Genomic DNA, 27,262 nt, shown 5'->3' with positions numbered 1-27,262 from the left:
ATCAAGAGATGATACAGTAGTAATCACAACACTTCCCATGGCCCCACCTGTTCGCTTTCTATCAGCTGCACAATGGCTATCATGTTTCCCTCCAAATAAGACCGGGTCTTATTTTCTTTTGACCCCCGAAATAAGCACTTGGCCTTATTTTTGAGAAGGTCTTATTATTTTTGAGGTGTAGGAGGTGGCGAGTGTGGTCGCTTCGTGGCTGCTGCTGTGGTTGCAATATTTTCGGGGGGGAGCTTATTTTAGCGCATGCGCTGAAAAGTTTGATTGGGGAGATCTTATCCAGGGAGATCTTATTTTCGGGAAAACAGGGTACCTTTTGTATTGTAGTAGAATCAGTGTAGAAATGAGTGTGTTAAAATGCCTATTTGTGGAGTCTGGGAACTAGCCTTTAGGGTGGGGAAAAATCCAATTAAACCTCGAATCCTATAATTACTTGTTCAGTACAATGGCACACCCAAGGAAGAAACCTATACATTTAGGAACTATTTTAGGGGATCAAATTGTGTTGTCATTAATTTATTGCCTACTTTTCTACATTTGAACTTGCTTTTTTCTCTCCCTAAAAGCTCCCCATTTAGACAGTGTTGATAACTTCCCTTTTAACCATTTGAATTTTTCTTGCCTAGGGATGTTAACTAGACAGTTTGGTCCATTTGTATTAAAAATCCTGTCACTCAAGCACCTAATGAAGAATTTAATTTCCGTTGATTCCTTTTCATTGGAATCTTATGTGTATAATGGTGGATTATGGATGATTTCCCCCCAAATGTTAGTGTACAAATATACCTATTTAGTTTAGTAGGGCTGTGAGCACTAAGTTGTATTGCTGTATTTCAATCCATTTCTAAAAAGTGTAATCAGTGTGTTTTTAATTTTAGTTGATATATTTTAACTGGCAAAGTTTTTTTTAAATTATACTAATTATCTTAACTGTGTACCATATCAGCAATATTTAAAAGCAGGAGTTAAAATAGTCTTACTAAGTATTCATATTTTGTCTATACAGTATGCATTGGAAGCAGAATCAAATTTGTTAACGTTTTATTATTTTAAAAAACTCATCCTTCTGAAAGATGATTTTGGAGAATTTGTACTTATCTAATATATTTCTAAATACATTATATTTCTTACAAGTTTTAATTTAACTTGTATTGTTTAGAGCAGATTCCTCAACATAATATCAAAGCACCAGTGGTGGGTTTCTGCCGGATCGCACTGGATTGCATGATCCGGTTGGTCAATGAACCCGGAAGTAAGTTCCTGTCCCGCCCCTGTCACGGGACGGCGCTTGCCTGCACTCCACCAGCTTGGGCGCGACCGGAGAAGTTTCTCTTCTCAGAAATGTCTTCAGTGTAGCGGTGGCAGCCTGCGTCCCTTTCAGGAGCTCCACTGAGGAAACTTCTCCGGTCGCACCCAAGCTGGTGGAGCGCAGGCAAGCGCCATCCCATCGCCAGAGAGACAGTGAGTGAGGTGAATCGCGTGGTTGCTCAGATCAGACAGGCACATTCCGAGAAGACATTTCTGAGAAGAGAAACTTCTCCGGTCGGGCTGCGCCCATGTGATCTGAGCAACCACATGATTCACCTCACTCACTGTCTCCCTGGTGACGGGATGGCGCTTGCCTGTGCTCCACCAGCTCGGGCGCGACCAGAGAAGTTTCTCTTCTCAGAAATGTCTTCAGTGGAGCAGTGGCAGCCTGCGTCCCTTTCAGGAGCTCCACTGAGGAAACTTCTCCCTTCGCGCCCAAGCTGGTGGAGCGCAGGCAAGCGCCGTCCCGTTGCCAGGGAGATAGTGAGTGAGGTGAATCGCGTGGTTGCTCAGATCACATGGGCGCAGCCCGAAAAGACATTTCTGAGAAGAGAAATTTCTCCGGTTGGGCTGCGCCCGTGTGATCTGAGCAACCACGTGATTCACCTCACTTGGCCGGCAAGCCACTCCCACCCAGTCACATGGCCGGCAAGCAACTACCACAAAGGAGGCCACATCCACAGAGTAGGTTCCAAAAATATTTGAAACCCACCACTGCAAAGCACTAAGAAATCAATCCTATATGAAATTATAGTGAACTCCTGCCTTATAGCTATTGCAATTGATTGTGTTTTTAAAATATTTGTTGAAATAATACCACTTTTTAAAGACAAAATGATATGTTCCGATTATTCCTTTGACATTTCTCATTTTAATGAATTATTGTCAGAACCAGCTGTTGTCTAATTTAGATACTACCATTCTTACCAAATTTGTAGACATTTTTCTAACTCAAAATGCCTCCCCAGCTGTTCCTCCCCCCCTCCCTGCCACAAAAGGTTTATTTGGTGTGCCAAATGAACTGTTGGAAAGAGGTGATTAAATCAGGAGTGGGTTGCTGCAGGCATTACTGCTGGTTCGGTGCACATGCAATTGTAAAATCTCCATTCCCTCCCCACTCCAGGAGAAGGCTACTGCAAAATCCCCATTTCCTCCCAATCAGCTGGGACTCGGGAGGCAGAGAATAGATGGGGGTGGGGCCAACGAGGGGTGGTGTTCACCGGTTCTCCAAACCACTTAAAATTTCTGCTACCGGTTCTCCAGAATTGGTCAGAATCTGCTGAATATCACCTCTGGAGGAGTCCTCTTGCTTCTCCAGTTTTATTTAAAAGCAACAAAGTTCCATTGCCTGGATCTATGTATAATATTCTCTTAAACTGTAATTTCTTTATGTCATCGGTGTAATATGATTTCTTTGGCCCATTTGTAATATTATGGGCACTCTTACAAAATGAATGAGGTGATGGATTTGATCAAAACACCCGTGAACACCTGGAAGGTTTATTTTTAAACATTTGTTAAAAAAAATAAAATTAGGTCAGGAAACATGGTGTGTTTCACAGAAAATCCTGGCAGGAACATTAATTATCTCTGTCTTCTTTGTTGGTGATCCAAATGATAGAAGACAGGAACATATAACGCTGAAAGCATGTTATTCAGTCAATTGAATATCTCCTAGATATAATATAATTTTGGATCTGGATACTCTGCAGAAACTATTGTTTAATATGAGCCTGTACTTAATCTAGAAATTTCAGAGAGCTTGATTTATCTGGAGTTTCTTTTCTCTCTCTCTCTCTTTCTCTCCCACCCCCAGATTGTCCAGGGCCTAATAATTGGAAGATTAACCAGTCGGTATACTGAGCGGTCTTTGCTTATGCTGAGTGTTATTGTTTTATGTGGCGTTGGCATTGCTATGGTAAGATTCAACAAAATTTTGTACTGCTTTGGATTACAAAATGCTGGAATAATGTCCACTGCAGATTATGCAATGGAATCTCAGGAAAGAAATGTGAAGTAAACAAAAATTATATCTGAAAATCCATTCATATGGACAACAATAATCACCCAAATAATGAACATATATACTGTTTTCCAAAAATTAAAATGCCATCTGGCCGAAATGGCTCATCACTTGGGAATATATATTTAAAATTAAGGCTAAAATCATCAGGCTAACTTAGGACCAAGAGTTTCTATTAACACGAGTTCTTAAATTTTAACAATAACACCAGTGCTGATCACAGCATGATATTAAAATGTCAGCAAAATCAACTTCAATTCAGAGAACAAAGTAAAGTATAGTAAGAAGTACAGGTAGTCCTTGACTTAAAACAGTTCATTTAGTGACCATTCAAAGTTACGATGGCACTGAAAAAGTGACATCATTTTTTTTCACATGAACGTTGCAGTATCTCCATGGTCACATGATCAAATTTAAATTTTTGACAACTGACTCATATTTAGGATGGCTTCAGTGTCCGGCGGTCATGTGTTCACCTTTTATGACCTTCTGACAAACAAAGTCAATGGGGAAGCCAAATTCCCTCAACAACTGTGTTACTAATTTAATAATTGCAGTGATTCACTTAATAACTGGGGCAAGAAATGTTGTAAAATGGGGCAAAACTTATTTAACAAATATCTTTCTCAGCAACATAAATGTTGGGCTCAATTGTGGTCGTAAGTCGAGAACCACTTGTACATTGAGACACACAGCCACATACACACCCAGCAGCTATCTTTAGATGCCTCTTGGAGAAAAAGCTTACTCTGGGAAATGGACCACACAAACCTTAAAAGAAAGGTGTTAAGTCCTCGAGGTTACGATGCCATTGACTATCATTGCCGGCCCCTGATTGGTTGAGACGTGAGCAGCCGGCTGGCGGGAGAATGCAGCCATTCTATTGGTTCAGCATCTGACAGCTCTAGTATAAAAAGGGCTGACAGCTGTCAAATGTCGCTGTTTGCCGGGTCGAGGTTTGCCTTACATTTTGCCGTGTTATACTGTGAATAAAGATTATGTTAGCTTCAACTGCCTTCCTTCAGTTCGTCTGCCTCATTCTCCCTACAGAACACTGGCGACGAAGGTGGGATCAGGACTGAGGTAAAGGAAAAGCAAAGTCACTAATAAGAGCTGCCTCAAGTCACAGGCGACGAGAAGTCGCTCCAAGGCTAATTCCTCAAGTTCCGTCCTTCTAAGGATGGCTAATCTACCGGCATTCACGGCATTCAGCCCGGCCACTGAAATATGGGATGCCTACCTCGAGGTGTTCGAGTGCTTCCTGGAGGCAAATGACTTCACCTGTTTGTCCAGTGGCCGTAAAGGACAATATTTTCTCAGTGCATGTGGCCAAGAGATGTTTGGAACAGCCAGGGCTTTAGCAGCCCCTCAATCCATCCATTCGATGCCTTGGGAGACTCTTTTGGAGAAACTTAAAAATCATTACTCTCCAACTCCCTCGCGCATAGCCAGATGTTATGCGTTTAGGCAGAGGACCCAGAGAGAAGGGGAATCTGTGAGAGACTACATGGCTTCCCTCAGAACAGCGGCCCTACACTGTGACTTTCTTGTGCTGGATGATGCCCTGTTAGAATAGCGAGTCTGTGGTATCAAAGACCTCAGACTTCAGTGATGCTTGCTGGCACGAAAAGAGCTGAGCCTTCAGGCAGCTGTGGATGAAGCCATTGCATATGAAATGTCAGACAAATCCACCGCAGAAATTCAGAGATTTCTGCCCCCGGCCACCCATGCCAGCAGGGGTCATGCTGTCCACCACGAAGAAGACAACGAAGAAGACTTCTCGGATGAGCAAGAAGAGATTAGCCACCTCAAACTGGCCACCAGGAAAAAACGGACTCAAGACTGATTTTTTACAGTGTTATACTATAATAAAGGTTGTGTTAGCTTCAACCTGCCTTGCCTCAGTTCCTGTCTGCCTCGTTCCCCCTACAGAACAAAAGGGACCAGAAATAGCTTCCCATAATGACTACTGACAGAAAAGGGAGGCTGTTGTCCTCTTTGCAAATACAATTTTTTGAAAGCTCTGAGCTTAAGCATCCAATAAGAAAGTATCTCTTTCTTTGCCTTTGAAGGCAAAAGAGATCTCAATACAACTTGAACGGATCCCCAGGAACATCCATGCCTGAACAAAGTGTGCAGCTGATAAAGTTGGCTGATAAAAAAAGATTTATATATGGAAGACATTTAACAAAGATCTCGGGATACACTTCCCTCATCCGCCCCCGTAGAATCACTTCCCCTCAGTGGCCTCCAAAATATGCAGGGCTGAAATTAACTGAGGCCAGCTGTGCTGAAAAAGAGCCCTGTAAAAGTTTAGGTAACAGATGAAGGGAGGGGGGGAATGAGGTGAAATGGAGAGCAGTAAACAAGATGCCCCAGATCTCAAGCTGGGGCCAGACAGAGTTCAGCCTGATCACTTTTCATAGGAGGCATCTTGGAAATAAACGATGGTCTTGGAGCGGAAGCACAGCCCAGTAATAGAATAGCTACAGAAAATTGAGGCTCACACTTCCATTTCATTCTTAGGTGACAGTCAACAGGAAGAATTTTCCACTTGAAAACTTAAAGAACTGTTACTAGTTAGAGTAGACCAGGGGCAAAGTTGTGTGATCCTTCAGTGATGCTCCTCACCGACCCAGCTAAAATTGGCAATGGTTTCAGGGATACTAGATGTTTATTTTATTTAGTTTGTCAAACATGTAAAAGATAACAGGTATAAGTATAAGCATAGATATGAATACACTAAATGGGTATGGATAAATGGAGACAGTAGGACAGGGACGGTAGGCACGCTGGTGCACTTATGCACCATGTATGTCTGTAGTCTGACTGCTTCTGATTGGCCCCAAGTATCACATCCCTAGGAACTAGTCTGACAGAATAATCATGCAAAAGTCTCCTAAACTGAGAATGTTTTAAATTGTCGACTACGTTTTCATGAATATTAAAAAAGCAACATTCAAATTTATTTTGGGGAGTGCTTTAGTGCTAGAGAATATGCCTTTGTGTGAAATGAAAACATTAAGCATTCTCTTTGAGCTTAGTGGGCTGATATTGGATTTTTCTCACCACTCCAAGATCTTGAACCACGTATATTGTAAATACAAAGAAAAGGAAGACTGGAGGCAGAGCATTACTTCATTTCCAGGAAATTTGAACAATATATTTATTTACAAAGCATTCATACAGTGCTGAAGAGAAGACAAGGCAGCAGATTGGGACTGGGCAGACAAAGCAAGAAATTGAGTATGTCAACTTCAATGGCACAAGCAAAGCTTCACTTATTTTAACGTGAATCTCATATTCAATTCACCCATAAAAATGGGTGGGGTTTTGATCACACTGTTGTGGCTGTCATCTTGACTTTTTCTCTCTCTTTTTGGCATAGCCAGTGGACCCTATTGATGTAAGGGCAAAGAACAGCCATTTGCTTTTTAGCTCCTTATCTGTATTTTCCCAAGCTTTTTCTAGGATCAAATACTTTTTTGTTCAAATAGTACAATCAAGAAGCCCAAGATACTCTCACTTATTGGACCACTGACTTCAAAGAATTTTTTAAAATAGAGAAAAAATGGCCGGGATGGAAAGCTCATATGAACATTTTGCCAGCAACCCCAAGGCTTCTTGGAGTCTTAAAAAAAGCCCTGGTGATTTTGGCTACATCCCCTCATGATCCTTGATTCTTATTTGTGTGATCAATCAGCCATATTCTTATCATCATTAACATCAGACTTTGTTTATAATTCTGGGAGATGAGGGAAACCATGTCCAAACCATGGTCAGCACCTTTGAGGACCCAGATTGTTGGGGGCGAAATGCTGACTCTGTAAACTGCTTAGAGAGGGCTGTAAAGCACTATGAAGTGGTATATAAGTCTATAATAGCTATTGCTATTATGATACTGAGTTTGCATACTTCTTTTTTAAATCACCTATTAACTGTTTTTCAGGTATTAAGAGCCTTTGGAACAAGTTTTACAGTACCAGATGAATCTCGTTGAATTCTTTGTGAAAGAAACCTTAAATATAAGTTTAAGGGATTAAAAAAAACTTTAAAAAAATAAACAGCAAAAGGTGATTAGAAGGTTAATTTTGGAAAAGTACAAACTGACTTAAGAGTCCAGATGAATTTGAAATAAGGGAATGCTGCTGTTTTGAATTCTTTAAAGAAAAACATAATAGGATGAGATTGAAGGTTGGACACTAGAAGGAACCACAAGGAATTAAAGATTACAATTAAAGGAGAAGAATTTGAGTTACTAATATAGAACAGAGACGATACTTCAACATTGGACATATTGAGGGGTGTTTGTGAACAATGAACCCACAAGTTAATTTTAAAAGTGTCTGCCATTATAGACAGGTTGTGTTTAAAAGATGTTATGGAAAAGGAACAAGTTTTGCTGGACGAGACTGATCTGAAAGTGGTTTTAAAAATGACAGTCTACAATAATATGAGAAAAGTTGTTACACTGGATATACAAATGAAACCAGCTGATATTTTAATACTTGAAAGGGCTATACAAACAAAAAGTTCAACCTGGATAACATCCCTATGTTGGATTTACAAAAGTGACTTGTTACGGTATTGAAGAATTTTGTGAAAAGTGACAAAAAATGAAAAGAAAGCAAGTTCTAGGACATTATTTGAAGGGATTAAACCAATAACTTTCTACAGACAAATCTTTCCCATCAATTCCTACTTGATCATCAGAACTCAGAAAGTCAAGGATTGAATTAATGACTTTGTGCACACAAACTGGGGTGTCTACCATTGAACATCTCCCCAAACTGAAGAAATCCTAGAAACATTCCAAAATCTAGAGTCCATATTTATGTGGAATCAAGATTTTAAGCATCATCTATACTACAGTAGTGTAGTACAAAAAGATTGCCCTTGTCGTGCTGTATATTGCATTGCAAACTGATCTGCATAACTGAGAGACATTTTAGCTCATTGAAGTTCAATTAAGTCACTTACAAGTGAGCAAGCCAAACTGGTTCCCCAAATCCTAAATTCCATGTCCCGCCTTTCATGTATTTGGGGAATCATGATTTAATGTTAATAATCTATGCTGATATTGCTGTGAATATCATATTAGGGAAGTATCATGTTGCAAAGTTTAGCCCCAAGACAATTCTGAGAAAGGATTTTGGAGAAGAACCAAGAAAATGCCTAAATATACTGCTTGCTTTCCTGAGCTAACACCATATTAGGAGAATATTTTTCTCACATACAGTGTACGCACTAGTGCAGGCTGATACAGAAAACTTTGAAGGTAAATGATTGAATCAGTCATGGAAAATGTCTCAGGGCTCCATAGTGTCCTAATTCCCAGGGAATCAGTTATCTTAGATGATGAGTCACTCTATGGATAATTGAAAGTAGAAACTTCCTGGATGGTTAAAAGGTTCCCATTATATATGGCAATCTTTGACTCCTAGGAGACTGGAGAAATGAATATTCTGCTGCAATTTATCTTCTAGATTACAAACTCTTGGCAGGGACCTTCAAGTACTAACAATTCTTTTCCATTAGGAATAGTCTTAATCTGCTCATCAACTGTCCATTGTGCATTTAAACTAGAAGAATCCTAATTAAATCAGAACAAAGAGTTAGCAGTGGAACTGATCTGCTGGAAGGAAGAGGAATACAAGTATTAGTAATAATCAAGCCAGCATGTTATAAGGATTTCAGCCACACTATGTGACTATTCCAAGAACTCTGTCAAATCAGATGGCACTTCGGCTGAGACTATGTGAATATAAGAGAGGGAGTAATTTTTGCCTATATTGTTATATAATAGTGGAGGGAGGAGATGCTATAGGCATCTTCCCCATTAAAATTTGACAGTATCGGTTCACCTGCTAACATCAGCAGCCTTCATCTATGAAAGTAATTATTAAGTCAGTAGTTTTGAATGGTCCAATATTGTCTATGATACTTACTAATCCTCAGAACTGTGACGGGGGACTTTAAGACATGGATACTAGTTCCAGTTCTGTTTATTTGCAAGTTGTTGGCTGCCAGATATTGTCCCAGTGAGCCATTCTGCTCCTGTGATGGTGGTTCAAGAAGCAGAAAAAGTGAATTGCGCCACCAGATGATGCTAGGCTGTCCCAGAGTCGCTTGGGATGAAGACACAAACATCAAACAGTTCAGTTATATCCTGCCACTAACAGGGCTATATAGATGTGCCCTGCAATGAAGATCTAATAATAACAGCCTAAACAAATGTCAACTAAGCTTTTTAAAAGCATCCGCACCCATTCATTCCAGATCATCAGGACCTGATAGGTGTCACTTTATTTCACAATTTATGAATTTATTTCACAACTTCTCCTGAGCAATCGGCATTCTGCTCTTTGGGGAAACCCATCGCCCACATCCATCCCAAGTCATTTGTGCAAATGGAACGGAACCAGCATGGGTAGTCCTTGACTTACAACCACAACTGAGCCCAACATTTCTGTTGCTGAGACATTTGTTAAGTGACTTTTGCTCCATTTTATGACTTTTCTTGCTACAGTTGTTAAGTGAATCAGTGCAGGTGTTAAGTTAGCTACATAGTTGATAAGTGAAACTAGCTTCCCCATTGACTTTATTTGTCAGAAGGTGGCAAAAGGGGGATTATGTGAGCCCGGGAAACTTCCACCGTCATAAATATGAGTCGGTTGCCAAGTGTCATGTGAATTTGGATCGCATGACCACGGGGATGCTGCAATGGTCATAAGTGTGAAAAATGGTCATACGTTTTTTCAGTGCTGTTGTGAGCAATCACTAAATGAACTGGTAAGTCAAGGACTACCTGTAGTTCCTGTACACCAATACATTTTGGGACAGGTAGATTTGAAATCATTTGTGGAACCTAAAAAGTTGGTAAGAAGATCTTCCTGAATATTGTGACCTGCTACTCTTCTTTTGGGACCTGATGGCTCAGTGGCTAAGACACTGAGCTTGTCTATCAGAAAGGTCGGCAGTTCGAATCCCTGGTGCCGTGTAATGGAGTGAGCTCCGTTACTTGTCCCAGCTTCTGCCAACCTAGAAGTTCGAAAGCATGTAAAAATGCAAGTAGAAAAATAGGAACCACCTTTGGTGGGAAAGTAACAGAGTTGCATGCATCTTTGGCATTTAGACATGCCGGCCACATGACCACAGAGACGTCTTCAGACAGCACTGGCTCTCGGGCTTTGAACCAGAGATGAGCACCGCCCCCTACAGTTAGGAACAACTAGCACATATGTGCGAGGGGAGCCTTTACCTTTACCTTACCCTTCTTTCTCACAGGTCCTGATGACCAATGTCTTTCATTATTGCCTCATTGTGCCCCCCATGGTGTTTTCCTTCAGTGTTGTCGGTGTCATTACCGATATCATCCTGACCAAGTCAGTCCCTGTTTCTGACACAGGTAAGGCTCACTCTTTTCTCTTTCTGATTAATGTTTCCTTTTGGATGTGTTACTTGGTTTTGGTCCACTGCTTTCCAAAAATGAGCATTGGCAACAGTCTGGTACATCATGCTCTCTCTGCCTAGGAAACTTTTAGAGCTCTGCAGGAAGCAATGCCAAGTTCCAAAGTCTCTGCAGCTCTCACATAATTGGACACAGAAAAAAAGGATCATCTTACTGGAATTGCATATCTGCCAAGCCGGTGAAAACTAGTTAGAATCAAAAGAGCTGGAGTTACCAAAAATGCCTGCAAGGAAGCCAGTGACCCATATTACTTAATGACCCAGTTGTTAACGAAGAAGTAAAATCATGCAGCATTTCCTGAGATTAATTTCCTAGAGAATGTTCTTTCTGCATAGCTTTTTTTATGCCTGGATGACTTTGGATGATATGTGACCCTATCTGTACTTCAAGACAGATCCCATCCCACTCCACCCCATTACACAGCCAAGCAACTCCCCAACCTACACGCTCTTTTCTCAACTGGTAGCTCCAATCAGAAGTCCTTCAGAACAGCCATTGAGATTATATGTGGGATGGTGATGGCACTAATCATGTATATGGGCCACACATGGAAAGGTTAATTCTCAAAAGGTTTTGATGTCTTAGATGCTTCCTCTCCAAGGAATCCCTAGCCGATACCCAAGAACAACATTCTAGCCCCCAAAGTTGCCCAAATGTTCCAGCTTTGCAGACCAGCTGGGGAGGGGGGAGGATTCCCAGTGGTGGGATTCAAAAATGTTTACTACCAGTTCTGTGACCGTGGCTTGATGGGTGTGGCAGGGGAAGGTTACTGCAAAATCCCCATTTCCTCCCAATCAGCTGGGACTCAGGAGGCAGAGAATAGATGGGGGCGAGGCCAGTCAGAGGTGGTATTTACCGGTTTTCCGAACTACTCAAAATTTCCGCTACCAGTTCTGCAGAACTGGTCAGAACCTGCTGAATACCACCTCTGATGATTCCCCGCAAGGAGCGGACAAGCGGGTATGCGAACATAGCTGCATTTGTGAGAGCAGCAAGTGTGTGCGCCTACTACTTGTGCAAATGGAGCGCATTTGCATGTGTTTGCCCACTGGTTGCGCAAGTGGGAATGCACGTTCACTGACTTGCATACCTCTTCCATGGCCCAGTTCTGAAGGGCTCAAGGCCCGGTAGTGGGCTGCGGCCTGGGATTCTAGCATTTAAAATCTCCCTAGCTGTTCCCTAGGAAACAATGATTTTTTATGATGATTGTCTATAATAATTTTCTAGTTGATAAACTGTCCAGAGAAACTAAATAAGAATTTAAACTTCATTATCTAAGTAAATATCGGGAAGGGCCTCGCTTCTCTGAATCAAATTTTAACAAAAACACAGCTGAAATTAAGTTTGATATTGCTAGTCACAGTATTTATGGCCTGGACATTCTCTGCACTCTCTCATTATTGGGTTCTAGCCAAACCTTTTGAACTGGAGGGTGTTGGGGAAGTTGAAAGCAGCAGCTGCAACTGGTCCAGACTGTTTCTCAAAAGAGCTTTTGTCAGGGAGACAGAGCCTGCTCAGCTTGCTTCCTTGGCCCAGAGGCAACCTGAATCATATAAGGAAGCCAGTTCAGCGGCTTATCCTGAGTCTGATTTTCGTAGATGATTATGAGTTGACAACTGAGAAGGACTGCTTACGTCAGCTTAAAAGCAGCAGAAAACTAGGAACAGGGCTTAGAAGCAGAGTACACCAGAAACAGGGTTTCAGGACTTAAAGGAATAGAAGAAAGAGTGCCTGTGTGCCTGGATGCTCATACATATTGCTCCCCGCCCCCAAAAAAGTCTGTGAGTTCTCAGCTCATCCCCCATGTGTTATGGATATATGTGTCAAACCTTACAGCAGGAGGTGGCTGGTACTTGGGGGTATTAGATAGGGAATGACAAGTCACCGGGTAAAACATGTTTGGAATTTGTGCTATATTTAAATTTGAGGGTTTGAACTAAAGCACAGAAGAGCCTTGAACATAAGCTTGTAGCTAGCATAGTTCCGATCCTTTCAGCTCTAAAAATAAATGATTAATTCTATCATGCAAAGAAGTGCTGACCTTCCCAAAAAAGTAAACTAGGTTCAGCGTGTGCCAATGGACAAAATATATTAAACATTTAGGCTATTTTTTACTAAATCCATACCTAGCAATTACTGCAGTGCAAGTGACTCCCAAGCTAACACAATTATTTTAAAAAGCTTCAACACCCATTTTTGGCCAGGGGTGGAACTGCACGTTACCTCAGTTACCCGCAGGTTTCCTCTATCACACCCTTTGCCATTCCCCGTCAGTGGAAAGCATCCCATTAAATGACTGGTCCTCTTGAACTCTTGCTGTGCAATTATTTTCATTCTTGTTTTACTGTCAAGCAGGTGGTAGTCTCCCAGCTAAGAAAATTTCCAGATAATTTAAGAAACATAATAAGAAAAGTACATCAAATAGATCTGTATAGGCAATACTCAAATCAAGTGAAACTCAGCATAATAATGCATAATTAACATATAAAGCATAGGTTCACTGATCTGGAGATGCAGGGATGAAGCTGCAGCCTAGTCTTCTATATATTTCTCCTTTTCTAACTCTGGATACAAGAAATATGAAACTTTTGCTTTCAGTAAGTGACTCATAATTCTGAGTTATATCCAAATGTGGGGCACCAACCATTATAACAAACCAGAAAGTAAAACCATAATCACATGATGTCTGTCTGTCTGTCTGTCTATCTATCTATCTATCTATCTATCTATCTATCTATCTATCTATCTATCTATCTATCTATCTATCATCTATCTATCTATCTATCTATCTATCTATCTATCTATCTATCTTATCTATCTATCCATCCATCCATCCATCCATCCATCCATCCATCCATCTATCTATCTATCTATCTATCTATCTATCTATCTATCTTTTTATTATAAGATATCCAGGGTTTTAAAATCCCACAAAATTAAAGCAACATTTAGCCACCTTTGCACAAGATGTTCTTTGCAATCATGTAACTCAAAATGGGGCCAGCACTAGAATTGTCTTGTTCACAGAATTCTGTCAAGGAACCAATGGAGCAATTAATGTGTTGGGGAAATATCAAAAGAGTCAACTGGTCAGGTTGTCAAGTGGTTAATTTTAACCAGTGCACAACAGTAATTTGGCTCCCACAATGAACTGTGTTGTGGGAAGCCAACCTGTTGACCCATATTGCTTGCCTGGTCATCTGAGAAAAAGAGGTGGAGGGTCAGGGGCTGAGAAAATAGACCTTTCTCTTACAAAACCTACTGCCAAGATCTGATGGCACAGAACATACATCCCAAACACTGATTGGCTATAATGGCCAAGCCTCATCTGCTATTTCCTGCCTCACTCTGTAGGAAAGGGCTAGTGATGGCATTGTTATTGTTGTTGTTCGCATGGTCAGATTGGATTTGGCATCTTAATCCACCTATCAAGTCCTTCCCAAGGACCTGGGTGGGCAGATGTTGTTGTTTGATGGTGCTAAAGGTATCGTTGCAGGATGTAAGTTGTTCCACGTAAAGCTGTCTTTTGCAATAGATTGATTTTGTCAGTGCCAATGGTGTTTAAGTGGAGTTACAGTTATTTTGGAATTGCACCCAAGGCACCTAATACTGTTGGTAGTTTCTGTTTTCTTTTGCCACAGTTGTTCTACCTTTATCTGCAGGTCTTTGCATTTTGTGATAATTATATAAACAAAAATGTGAAATCACAGTTGCCAGTTCTTTAGCTGGTGTTGGCCTTCATATACATCATGTTCTTCTCAAGAACCTAGAATGTGATAATGTATGAACATAGTATATATGCAGATGAAAGGAGTATGGCCTTTTGTAATTGACAGATGAAAATTTTGTCAGTCCATATTTCCCAGGTGCTGTCCAGAATTTTTGGGGTATGGCACCCAAACTGGTGTATTTTAAATTTATTGTCCACCAATCCAGAGTATACTACTCCGGGTAGTATACAAAACTAGAATACACTTTGGGCATATGGGGTCTTTGGGATTCCAGACAATTCCGGGAAGGTTTGCAAATATTATGTTTCCAAAGTGCTTAGTCTGGGACTGGTTGACTAGAGGAGAGGCTGAATGGATCAAGCATGTTCTAGGAACAGAGTCCATTTATACTCAGGGTGCATGTATTTAACTCTTCAGACACTGATCTTTTTAATCCATTGGAGCTAGAGCAGATCATAACATGAATTTTGATCTATGCTGTCTGATTTTTCCATTGTTTCTCATAGGTGCCATGCTTGGAATCAGTGCTTCAGTTACTCCACTGATACGGACATTTGGCCCAACAACAGGAGGATTTCTATATAGACAATTTGGGGTTTCCTCCTTTGGCTATTTACAGCTAATGGTGAATGTATCTCTGTTTTTTTATCTCTTGAAGAAGAAGATCCCTCAAAAAGAAGAGAAAACTCAGTGACTAATTCCATGTATGTTGTTGGCATAAAGAAGGCTCACGTGGAAAACTTATTTTCAGTCATTTGGGGTTGTTAATATTATATTTTAAAGGAAATAATTTATATCATCATAAAGGAATATTTGCATAAATTGTTGGGTAGGAATTTCCAAAGATAAGAAAACTAGTATTGGGCCCAGCAAAAGCCCACTAAGATTTTAACCCTTAATTTGCTGTTGCCAGAGGTGCTTCCAAGCGCAGCTAAGAAACCATCCAAAAGTACAACAGTGTTTTTCTAGACGTGTTCTACAATTCTTGGTGGTCAGAGCAAGAAAGATCCCTTGTTCCAGGCAGCAGACAGGTATGTTGTCACATTGCAGCCCTTACATGCATTTGTCACAAGGTTATAGCATTTTTCTAGCTAAAAATGGCTATGGCTGCCATTGTTCTCCTCTCCAAAAATCGCTGTGGCTACCATTGTTTCCTTTCCTGGCATTTTCATTTATGTTTTCTTCTATGAATTTTGCCGCCACAGAAAAGCAGCTGTGGTGCCTGCAGAATCCTGGTTCAACCATGACCTTTCTCATGGTGAGACATTGTGGGCAAGATTACCTACAAATACTGTATTTTTATTATTTACAACTTATATAATACCAGAATCACTACTTAAAATGCAATAGTGCCAAACCATTGTTTAAAATGTCTTGGAAAATACTTTTTTTAAAAAAAAAAATAACAACTTTAGAAGGCTGTACTTTGGAATATGGTGAACTACTATTCCAATGGTTATAACAGATTTTAGACAGTTGAATTTTGGCTAGAGAAAGTACCAAGAAAAGGAAAGATTTACTTGTGCACACAATTGCACGTTCTCATCAAGATAACAGAATAGATGTAACATGTAGCATGTGACTGGCTATCTTAATACAAAAACAGGAAATCACAGATACATGGAGCTACATGCCTTTTATTTCCTAGCTAGAAAATATTTCTGTATTCTGCAGCATAATCCTTTTTTTTTTTTTTTGCTCCTAGTGATATTTGATGAGAGACAACTTATATTGTGACATTGTAATAGAAGCCCAAATGGTAATTTCTATTAGATAATGCTAAAATTAACAATATAAGACATTGTCAAGTAACACAAGCTTAAAGACATATTGATTTCAGCATTATTTGCTCCATGATTAATTAAGTAGAGTACATGTCTCACCCAAGTTACAATTAAAAGTTCACTAGAGTGAAGCAATGAGTTTACACATAATTGTAAGCCATGATTTAAGAAATCATGATAAATAAGTCTAACTTATGGCCTTATGGGTTTACTTATTACATTAAGGCTTAGCAAGTTATGGGAATCTGGCCTCCTGTTGTCTCTATAAATTCCCCTTTCCGTTCTACAACCATCTGCCATGCAGAGATACTGGCCTACTTACATGTTTGAAGGAAGGATGTTTAAAAAAATGTTTAAAGTACTTTCAACCTCAAAAGGCTTTGTGAACATAGATGCTATTATTAGAGGCCTTGAGTTCACCCCAGGCCTATCCCTCCTTGCCTGAATGTTACAAAGTATGTATTCAAATTGCCTCTCTATAACACAAGCTGATGCTTCCTCTTGCTAATCAGAGCTAAACTTGGAGGACCATTTGAAAAGGAAGAAACTGCTTCTGGGCAAATACAATGCCAGCTGGTGGTTACAGGTTATCTGAACACTACTTGAAAGCAAGATCTGTTCAAAGAGAGCATGAATTAGAAAGTCATGAGGCCTCCTTGCAACTCTGCTGGATGTGTGGCTGGGTTAAGAAGAGCCAGTTGGCCTCACTCGTGCGCCATTCTCCTTCTTGCACTCCGCCGTCCCTGCCAGGACTACTCAACTTGATTGTTCGGGGAGGGAGGGGGAAGCGGAGTTCCTCCAGCTTGAAGTATTGGAGGACTTCAGCCTTCTTCTCTTAGCAAGAGGCCTGGCGTGGCTCAGAACTTCAGAGCTGCCATGACAATCATTTATTTATTTATGAATCCAATTTATATGGCTACCATTAATATAAGAAACTCTGGGTAGCAAGCAAGATAAACAACCCCTCCCCACCAAAAAAAACCCCACTATTTAGCTCATTAAAAATCACAAAACCACTAATCATATATAAAGCCTGGGGAAAGAGCAAAGTCTTCACAAACTTCTGAAAGGCCAATATTAGAGGGACTGTCCATATTTCAGGAGGAAGACTGTTCCAGACAGCAGGCACCTTAACAGGAAACCACATGTCCAGAGTCCCACCAACTGACACTTTTTTTATTGATGGTACCAGGAACCTGCCCACTCTGCCTGATCTGGTGGGGCAAGCAGGAACCGCTAGAATGAGGTAGTCCCACAAGTAACCTGGCTCCATGCCATGAAGAGTTTTAAAAGTGATGACCAGCATTGGAACACCTAACGAGAGCCAGTGCAGCTCACACAACAGTGACCTTACGTGACTGCCCACAAATTGTACATGCCATTAAATCGGAGGTGGGTTTCTGCCGATTTGCCCAGTAGTGGAGGCGGTGGGAGGCTCCATCCACCCACCCGTGAACGAGTGCACGAGCGAACCGGTAGTAAAATAAATTGAAACCCACCACTGCATTAAATCCTGGACCATCTGAATGGATTTGATGCAACATATTGAGGGTCTGGTATCTACAGTCAACTCAAGCAAAGATTTCTTGAGCAAGGAGTGCATGCATTACACCCTCCTTCAGACCAGCAGTACTATGCATGGTCTATAAATCTGTCTTCAGTGTTTCTTGTTTTAGAAAGGTTGTGGAGAAAATGGATGTCCTATGGCTGCAAAGTTCTTAGAGGACTCTTGGCAGTCAAGGTCCCCTTTGGAAAATCAGGGTCAGAGGAGCACAATCTTTCTGGTCCTCTTCATGTTTTTCAGTGCCATTCAAACAGGGCATCCTTCTGGACTTAAACTTCTGCATGAGGGAAGTTATTCATCAGCAAAGCGTGATGGTATGCACTTATACGTCTTCTCCCCTGGCCAAACGGGCAGTGCAATGACAGAGCTGATCCAGTTCTGGAGGCTGTCAGGACACTAGATAGAGAGAGACGGAGTCTAATTGAATCCCTCCCGTATGGAATGGCTTTGGATTTGTAGATGTAAAGGTTCCATTTTACACCCATTCAGAGGATTGCAATCGTTTCTGGGCAGACTCAGTGTTCACCGTCACTCATGCTCTAGTCATCTCCTGGTTGGATTACTAAAACGTGGGTGATCTTGAAGAACATTTGGAAGATACAGTAAGTACAGAATATAGCAGTCCAGGCAGTTAGGTGCGCATCTTAATACACTGAGATGACCCTGCTGCTTCAGGAAGTTCCCAGTTGGTTTCCCCTTGGGACTTAAGACACGAGTTATCATGTTCAGATTCCATGTTCATTCCACACCTTGGTTATGAAAAAGTCAACTCCATCCAGGTCTCATCCCTACAGGATTGTTTCCTAAAGGAGCCACAAAAGCAGGTGTACTTAATAGCTGCCTCCACTCTATGGAACTCTTCCCTTGTGGAAATCAGTGCAGCCTCATCCTGCTTAGGTCTGTTGAAGACTATGTAAGAGAAGAGTGTTCTGCTTTTTTTACATTTATGTGTTTGGGGTTTTCAGAATGTGTTTATATACTGAAACGGTACAGGGTTTCCTGCCCAGGCAGGGGGTTGGACTAGAAGACCTCCAAGGTCCCTTCCAACTCTGCTATTGTATTGTATTGTATTGTTTACATACACATGTACACACACACAAACATTATATGCAGTCACCTACAGCCTCTGGGATGGGTAGCAAACAAGCAAGGTAAGTCCAGTAAATAATACAAATAAAACTAGGTTCAAAGCATTCTGATCAAGCTATGAAGTTAGTTATAAAAAAAAGGTTAATAAGTTTAACCTTATCAAGGGTCTGGGTTTAAAAAACTATGTGACAAATACATGAACCACAAATAAATCTTCCTAAAAGATCACTATATCCAATATTATTTTCCCCTGAATAATTCTCATAAAATGCACAGGTAGTCCTCGACTTACAACAGATCATTTAGTGACAGTTCAAAGTTACAACAGCACTGATTTATGAACATTTTTCACACTTAACACTGTTGTAGCATCCCTATAGTCACGGGATCCAAATTCAGATGTTTGGCAACTGACTCATATTTATGGCAGTTGCAGTGTCCTTGGGTTACGTGATCGCCATTTGCGACCTTCTGACAAGCAAAGTCAATGGGGAAGCCAGATTGACCGAACAACTCTATTACTAAACAGCAGTGATTCGCTTAACAACTATGGCAAGAAAAGTTGTAAAGTGGGGCAAAATCCATTTAAACAACTGTCTCAGTAGCAAAAATGTTGGGTTCAGTTGTGGTTGTAAGTTGAAGACTGTCACATTTCTCCAAACTTAATATGAAAAAAAAATGGCTAACTGAATACTCAAATGGTCTTTACCATGGGGGTAATTCTTACATAACAATGTATGTGGATCTTTTAAGTCAGGGGTGTCCAAACTTGGGAACTTTAAGACTTGTGGACTTCAACTCCCAGAATTCCCCAGCCAGCCATGCTGGCTGGGGAATTCTGGGAGTTGAAGTCCACAAGTCTTAAAGTTCCCAAGTTTGGACACCCCTGTTTTAAGTGGATGCAAAAGATGGCACAAATATTTACCTAGTCACACTTCCCTCAGAGGTATTGGGTATATCTAGCCTCACCCAGCATGGTTAATTTTATGTTTATGCTTCAAGGATCAGGCAGTCAAGTACATGTCTGGGAAATAAGCATCCTTTTATTCTGGAACCTACAGTGCCTTTCTCCACATACTGGTGTATCATTCCTCAATGCCATAGGGAGATCTGTTGCTATTCAAATAGTTTAATTTCAAAACCAGTGAATTTAGGAAGGACACTAATAATTCAAATTTGGAAGGAAATTAAATGTATAGAGCCACTCAAACAAAGCCAAATTTAATAGTATAGCAAAAGATGGGAAGGACAAAGCTATATGTTTTCACTTCTTTCTTGAAAATGTATGTTGGAGAATTTTGTGCATCTCTTTACAACTCATAAACTAGATAGGTGATGAGCACACAATCCTTAGTTCAAAATGCCTGTCCATTGTATATGCTCCTGATATGTGATTTGATTTAAAAAAGGAACTTTTTTCAAGTGAAGTATGCAGAATCTAATTGCAAGGCATTACCTATATAATGCATGTTTATGTTAATACATGCTGGACTAAGTAGAACTAAAAATATTGGGAAGAAATAATGAATGGATTTTTCTGTACATAGATCATGGCACAGGTAGTCTTCTGAAATTTTTTAAACCTAGAAAGTTTTTTGAGAGAATAAACAATGAATCAACTTTTTGGATTAGTAAATTAGTTAATCACTTGCACTTTTTTTGTAGGCACTCAGTGTAGGTTACAGTAGAACACAGGATTTCACTCTTAATAAAGGGAGCATTACACAGCAGAAATACAGTAAAAAAAAGCATTTTATTTAGAATGGACATATTCAAATGCTAAAAGCAATTTAAGACAAATGTTTATCAAAATAAATACAAATATAGATATTACAAATAATTTAAATGGTTTCACACCTGCAGGTGCTGCATGTTCTTTGCATTTCATAAATAGAAAAAAAATCTTTTTTTTAATGCAAAGTTGGATGTTGGACGTACAACCTTATTCTTTGCCTTAAGTCTTTTTTCTTTTTTTAAAAAAAAAGTTCTTTGGTTTGTAAATGCCTCTAAGGAGAAGCTTGGCCTCTTTGCTTAGTCATCTCATCACACCTGGAAAAAAAATCTAGGTATAGTAGCATCCTTTGTTTTCCTTCATTGGTATCCTGTCCTGGTTCAGTCCAAGACAAATGCATTTGTTATCCAGATGTATAATCTATTGCAAGAAAAAGAAAAGAAAACTGTTAGGGATACAGGAAAAATGCAAAACAGCAGGTACTTCTCCCCCCCACACACACACCTTTTAAAAAAAAAATCTAGTGTCTCAATAGAGTTTTCTAATACAATAACTGATGACAAGCACAATATATTGCACTGGGCTTTTAAAGTGTTTAGAAATTTATTTTCACTCAAGAATACATTAACTAGCTCCACTGCAACCTATTCCAAACTATGAATAGGAACAGATCGTAAAGGTCTGCATCTGAAAACCAAGCACTGCAACATCACACAATACATATTCATCATAGTCAGCATTATTGAGCCCAATAAAACTTACTTCTAGGTAAGTACTATACACACTTCCTTAGTAGCAACCAATACCAAGTTTGGCCTTAAGAGCTTTCACAGAACCCAGCAGAGATTAAGGCTGCTTGCTGAAATTGCGTTGAAGTCTCCAATAAGCAAATGGAGAGTAACTTATTGGAATCATTTCAAGTCTCCCAGTGACTAGGCATAATTGTGCAAAAAATGTAGCACTATGCAGAAAGGTTGTAAAAAGAGGGCTATTATGTTCCCTCTTGCATTTTTAAAATAAACCTTAGAAAGATAAAAAAAAAATATTGGAATTACATTTGCTATTTGAAAGGCACTGACTGAATGCACAAAAGGGGCAATTTTGCCTATACCATCAGTTCTCTGAGCAACATTCAAGGCAGTATTCAGCAGAGAAATTCGGGGAAAGCCAGTATCTCCTGGCTTCAGGTCTTGTCAATCAAGCAGAGCAAACCTCCGAGGAACACAGAGGCTGGGCTATTTCTTCCCTGCTCCTTCAGTGACTCAGGCACTAGTTCCGGAGAAGCAAAAACAAGCAGCTCCTTTTGACAGAAATTCTGCACCACAGCAGATTTCAAACTGTTCTTCCTCTGCAGCTGCCTCCGGTTCCTGTCACTTGAATCTCAAATATGTTGCAGTCTCCATTCCAATGAATGAACTCTTTTGAGGCAAGCTGCTTTCTAGCTAGGAACACGCTCAGAATTACCCTTTGTGTCTCACGCCTTGTGCATCTCGGGTATGTACAGCTATAGTTAGTCAATTCGTTACTATTGTTATAAACTTCCCCTCCTTCCCTAACATTCTCCTTATGCAGCTCTCAAAAATCTGGACTTAACCTCAAGACAAATGTAGAACAAACTTCCGCAGTCTTTAAATAGAAATACTTATGAGACTCGGCTCCCACAATAGACGCAAGCCTCGGCAGAGAGGGAAACGAGCATAGCTTTTCCAAAGTTCAAAAAGAATAGGAATTGCCTAACTTTATTTTAATCATATGGTTGGAGAAGCTTCACTTCAACATTCTCAGGTGAAGGACGAAGAGGAAGAAAGAAGTGGAGACCGAGGATCAGAAGTGCAACCTACACTAGTGGTGAAAACAGCGGCAATCGCTCACCTCGGCTAGGCTGGTCCGCGGGGGACAGGCAGGGCGAGGGGCTCAGGGCGCCCGAGCCAACCGCCGGTCGCGACTGCCCGCCGCCGCCTGCTCGACGGCCTCCTGCCGGCTCTTGAAGTCCTGGATGGCGCGCTTGTTCTGGAAGTCGATGAGCGCCATGGTGATGGAGGCGTTCCAGCAGCTCTCGCCCGGGCACCGAAAGTCGATCTCCTTGCGGTCCGTGGTGACGATGGTGAAGTAGACGTACTTGCCGGTGCGCTCCACGCAGTCCACCTTCTGGATGGAGCCGAAGCGCAGCTCCTTGGCGCGGGCCCGGCCGCCACCCCCGCCGCCGCCGCCGCCGCCCCCCTCGGGCGAGAAGAGGCTCAGGCTCTCCTTGCTCAGCACCACCTGCTTCTTCTTCCACAGCTGGAAGAGGCTGTCGCTGCGCTTCTCCAGCTCGCCCTCGCGGATCACCTCCGACGCCGGCCCCATCGCCGACGGTCCTTTCATGCTGCCCGCTGCTGCCCGCCGCCGCCGCCGCTCCACGCGACAACGATGCCGGCTCTGCAGTGCCCGGGTGCCGCCGCTGCTCGTGCTGCTTTGCGGGCGAAGAGCCGGATGGGCGCCATTTATGGTCGCTGAGCCTGCCCAGGCCCCTCCCCGTGCTTGCCGCCTCCGCCTTTCAGGGCGAGACGGGATCGAGCCGGCTTGGATGCCGGTGGGTTTTCTTCCTGCCGCCCCCTCGCCTGTCAAGCCACGAACTACAACCCCCCCCCCCGCCTCCCCCTCAGCCCCGCCGCCTTCAGACTGCGTGGAGTGGGGCGCGGCTGGATCGGTCTCATCCGGCGTCTTTTCGGCTTCCTGCCGCTCCTTTCTCGGCACCGAAGTTTCTGAAGCATCCCACCCCCCATCGCTCGCTTTCGGATTGCCCACCCCATTAAAGGAAGTTTTGCGGCGGCTTTCCTTCCTTCCCGAAACTCCTAAGCACTTTTTGGTCGTCGCTTCCTTACAGCTCTGAGTAAAACATTCAAAATAAAAAAGCTTTTGGGATTTGGGCCCCCGATGTTTGGCTTATTCTCTTAACCAAATATCATTAGGGCCTCACATGAAGTCCTGATAAATTTATGTGGCAGAGATGCCAGACTTCAAAACACATTTTTTTCTGCCCCAGAACTGTGGATCTGGAGGGAACTCAAAACTACAGATAGTTTTCAATGTACATCACAATTGAGCCCAAAACCTTTCCTGCTAAGTGAGACATTTGTTAAGTGAATCTTACTCCATTTTACTAACTTTCTTAACACAGTTGTTAAGTGAATCAGTGCAGTTGTTAAATTAATAACATGGTTGTTCAGTGAATCTGGCTTTCCCATTGATTTACCTACTTGTCAGAAGGTCGCAGAAGGTGATCCCATGATCTTGGGACACTGCAATGGTCATAAATGTGAGTCAGTTCTCAAGTGTCTGAATTCTGATCACCTAACAACGGGGATGCTACAATGATTGTAAATGTGAAAAACGGTCATAAATCACTTTTTTCAATGCCGTTGTAACTTCAAATGGTCACTAAATGAACTGTTGTAAGTTGAGGACTACCTGTATTCATATCGTGAAAAAACTGTCTACTTCTTAACGGCATCTTCAAGGAGGCGCTTTCCTGTATAACCTATGATTGTGTTTCTTCTGGAAATATGGTAGCATTCTCTTCTCTCCCTTTTATCCTATTTTATTTAATCCAGGGTAATATGGTCATTCTTATTCCCGTGTCTCCTGTTCTGCGATTTCTAAGACTTAAGGCGATTTTCTACAGTTCTTAGGAATTCTGTAGAGGAAAAAGAAGGAAAAAGCTGCTGGTGTGGTTTAGGTACCTCTTGACCTGTTCACCCAACATACTATAACCAGATGCATAAACGTTCCAGCAGGTGCATTCACGCTACAGGTTAATTTGGTTTGTTTTAATCTTGTCTTGTATGTGTTTTGGGGTGTAACTGGATTACAAGCCCAGTGGGTTTGGTTGGTTTCAGCATATTGAGTCAAGTAAGAATGTTAACCCATTATTAAGAATATTGTGTGACTGTGACTTGGGAGAAGGATGGGGGGGGTGGTGGTGTCCTGTGTGTTGTCTAAATATTTCTCAGTTGAAAACTTGCTCAGCTTTGTGTCAAATAAGAATTAGAAATTAAGAACCGACTCCATTCTTCTTCAAGCATTAACCTTGTTCTGACCTTCAAGGCCAAGAACATAGTTATTTGCTCTTGAACAGACATGACACACTCTCACTTCCGTTTGATTTCTGCTACTTTCTATCTATACCTTTTGTCGTGCATACCTAACCCGTAACACACAATAAATCAAACGTACATAACCCAAGAGAAAGGGGTGCACGATAAAATAAATCTTGGCCCACTGAACAAGGAGCCAGTTTGTTTCTTCCACCCTGCGAAACATGTATTAGCAATGCAACAGTTGTTGTTTTCAATCGGAAACTTGGGCTTCCATTTCTTCCAGCAACTTCTAAAATCAATTCAGTAGGATCCACACCCGACCAAATATACATAGGATCATAGCTTTAATTTCAGAGGATCCATTTGCAAGAAACAGTTGGGAAGGAAAAGAATTTGTCCAATCATTAGTGACAAGAGTGAAATTCACCAACTAATTACAGTAACTGGGGCATTGTATACACACAGAATATTCAAATCTGGTGCCATTTCCTCTCTGCTAATCCAAGATTTGGTCAGCCTGGCATATGTCTTTCTGTTGACTGACATATGTCCCCTGCTGCTCTTCTCAAGCCTATTGTTCCTTTTCCACAAGTTTATCCTGGGCTTTCCATTCCCCTTTGCCTCACTTGTGGCTCATAGGATGACTGGCCTCAGGAATGCAGCTGTCGCCAAGCCCACAGGGCCTGAGTCAGCTGCAGCTCTGGGATTCTCACTGCTGGGCTAAGTCCAGGGACTCTGGAGTAGGCGTGTGTCTGAAAGATTTAACTTCCTTATAAATGTCATTCTTTTCTTTTCCTATAGAAAAGCGAAAGGTAGAGACTGGCTGGTCTGCATTCTTTCACATTCTCTCTGTAATGACCTGTAATAAATCAATTAAAGGAAGTTAACACCAACATCCTTTTTTTCACAGACCATGTAGAATGCCATTTTCTAACTCACAAAGGTTCCTATTATCTCAAAAGCAGGGCCAAAGTTTGCCATCTCATGAGCAGAATGGAGCAATCAGGTGAAAAAAAAAATATGGGAGAGGCAATGAAGGGTAGAACCGTGTCCCAGGTTATGCTCTATTAGGCATCACTCAGATGCAGTGGAGATTATGTTCCCAGGTCCATCCTTGAAATAAGATTCAATCCAGTTAATTTCTACATATAGAGGGGAGAAGGGCACAATTTTGTCCAAATTTCTTAACCTACTTCTAAAAACTACTTCAGCAATAGCAGCTTTTTTTGTTACATCTTAGAAAGATCTATAAAGAGAGAAATCACATCTGCTGAAATTCTATCATACAATAAATGTGAATACAGTATTGGGCCATTACATGTACATTACATTACTCCAGCTATTTCCATATATGTTTGCAAACCCAGACAGCATGCAACAATCCATGACTAAAGGAAACATGACTTGGTATGATGTGTGAGCATAATCAGTTTTAAAAGCAAAGGAAAATATTTGAAGGACCCATTTTTATAGCTATCTCTGTTATAAAATGAATTATGCCAATAATACATACCTCTTAACAGCAAAGCCCAGTTATCTGTTTATATGCGTTTTATTAGATCAAGGTGTGCTACATTTACAAGATTATATTTCTTAATTGTATAAATTATGCTGAATGTGTTCCAACTATTCTTCATTTTCCAGAAATATCCTAAAACACTAGGTACAGTAGCCATATATAAGAAGCCTTACTTCAATAACTGAACAGAGAGCTGAACATCTGAGACAGGCATTTTTATTTTGCTCTCCACTGGAATAGCTTGCCTGCAGAAATTGTGGGCTTCATCACTGGAGGTTTTTAATAAGAGACTGAACAGCCATTTGTCTGAAATGGTATAGGTATCCTGCTTGAGCAGGGTGATGGATTAGAAGATCTTCAAGATCTCTTCCAGATTCTATTCTAATTCTAATCTATTCTCTACTCTAGTCTATTTTCTACCCTGTTTTATTTTCTACTGTGGAAAGTTATCATTCAGCCCTCTCCCAGAAAAATGAAATATCCTAGGAAATATTGAAAAGGCAGACTATTATATTTCCCTGGATGTGAGAAGGAAGAAACATGTTTTAAATTGAGAATAGCTCCCTGTAGCTTCCTGCCTCCACCCACTTTGTCAATGGGCCATTAAGAAGGCCAAGCCAGTCCTTTACATAATAAAAAGTTAGGGAGTGGGAATCTGACAACCAATCAGAATATAAGCTCAAGATCAAAGGCGAGAGGGCATAAAACCAGGGACTCAGCATCTCAGCCCTTCTTTTCTCTTCTTCTTCCCAACATTGAAGCATATGATCACCTTTTCTGTTCAGGAACTCAAGCCATTGATCCTGTCCACCATTAAACCATCTTTCCAAGCAGCCTCCATGTCTCCAGTGTCTTTTTCCCCACTTGGAGCCGAACCCAGAAGGACACTTCTTTCAACACTAGTCTATTTTCTATCCCATCCCGTCCCGTCCCATCCCTATGTTCAGGGAAGA

The 27,262-nt window shown here is 41.2% G+C and overlaps 2 protein-coding genes across 2 annotated transcripts in view; one reads left to right on the top strand and one right to left on the bottom strand.

Moving 5' to 3' along the window:
* SLC67A1 (solute carrier family 67 member 1) overlaps positions 1-17,693 on the top strand; it is an 86,154-nt gene extending 68,461 nt beyond the window's left edge. Inside the window, exons 8-10 of the mRNA XM_081942370.1 lie at positions 3,134-3,235; positions 10,628-10,748; positions 15,049-17,693. Of these exons, the coding sequence (XP_081798496.1) occupies positions 3,134-3,235; positions 10,628-10,748; positions 15,049-15,236 (411 nt within the window). The 3' untranslated portion in view covers positions 15,237-17,693. The remainder of the gene's footprint in view (positions 1-3,133; positions 3,236-10,627; positions 10,749-15,048) is intronic.
* Positions 17,694-20,713: 3,020 nt separating this feature from the next.
* LOC309384733 (pleckstrin homology-like domain family A member 2) lies at positions 20,714-23,209 on the bottom strand. The gene is given in 3 exon segments (XM_081938474.1): positions 20,714-21,131; positions 22,584-23,092; positions 23,095-23,209. Coding segments are annotated over 2 exon segments (567 nt in total). The 5' UTR covers positions 23,195-23,209; the 3' UTR covers positions 20,714-21,131; positions 22,584-22,625.
* Between the last annotated feature and the right edge of the window lie 4,053 nt (positions 23,210-27,262).

Source organism: Natrix helvetica (assembly GCF_964273705.1).
Source record: "Natrix helvetica genome assembly, chromosome: 1".
NCBI classification, from domain to species: domain Eukaryota; kingdom Metazoa; phylum Chordata; class Lepidosauria; order Squamata; family Natricidae; genus Natrix; species Natrix helvetica.
Note: the sequence above shows the minus strand (reverse complement) of the source record. Positions and strands in the feature narration are given on the sequence as shown.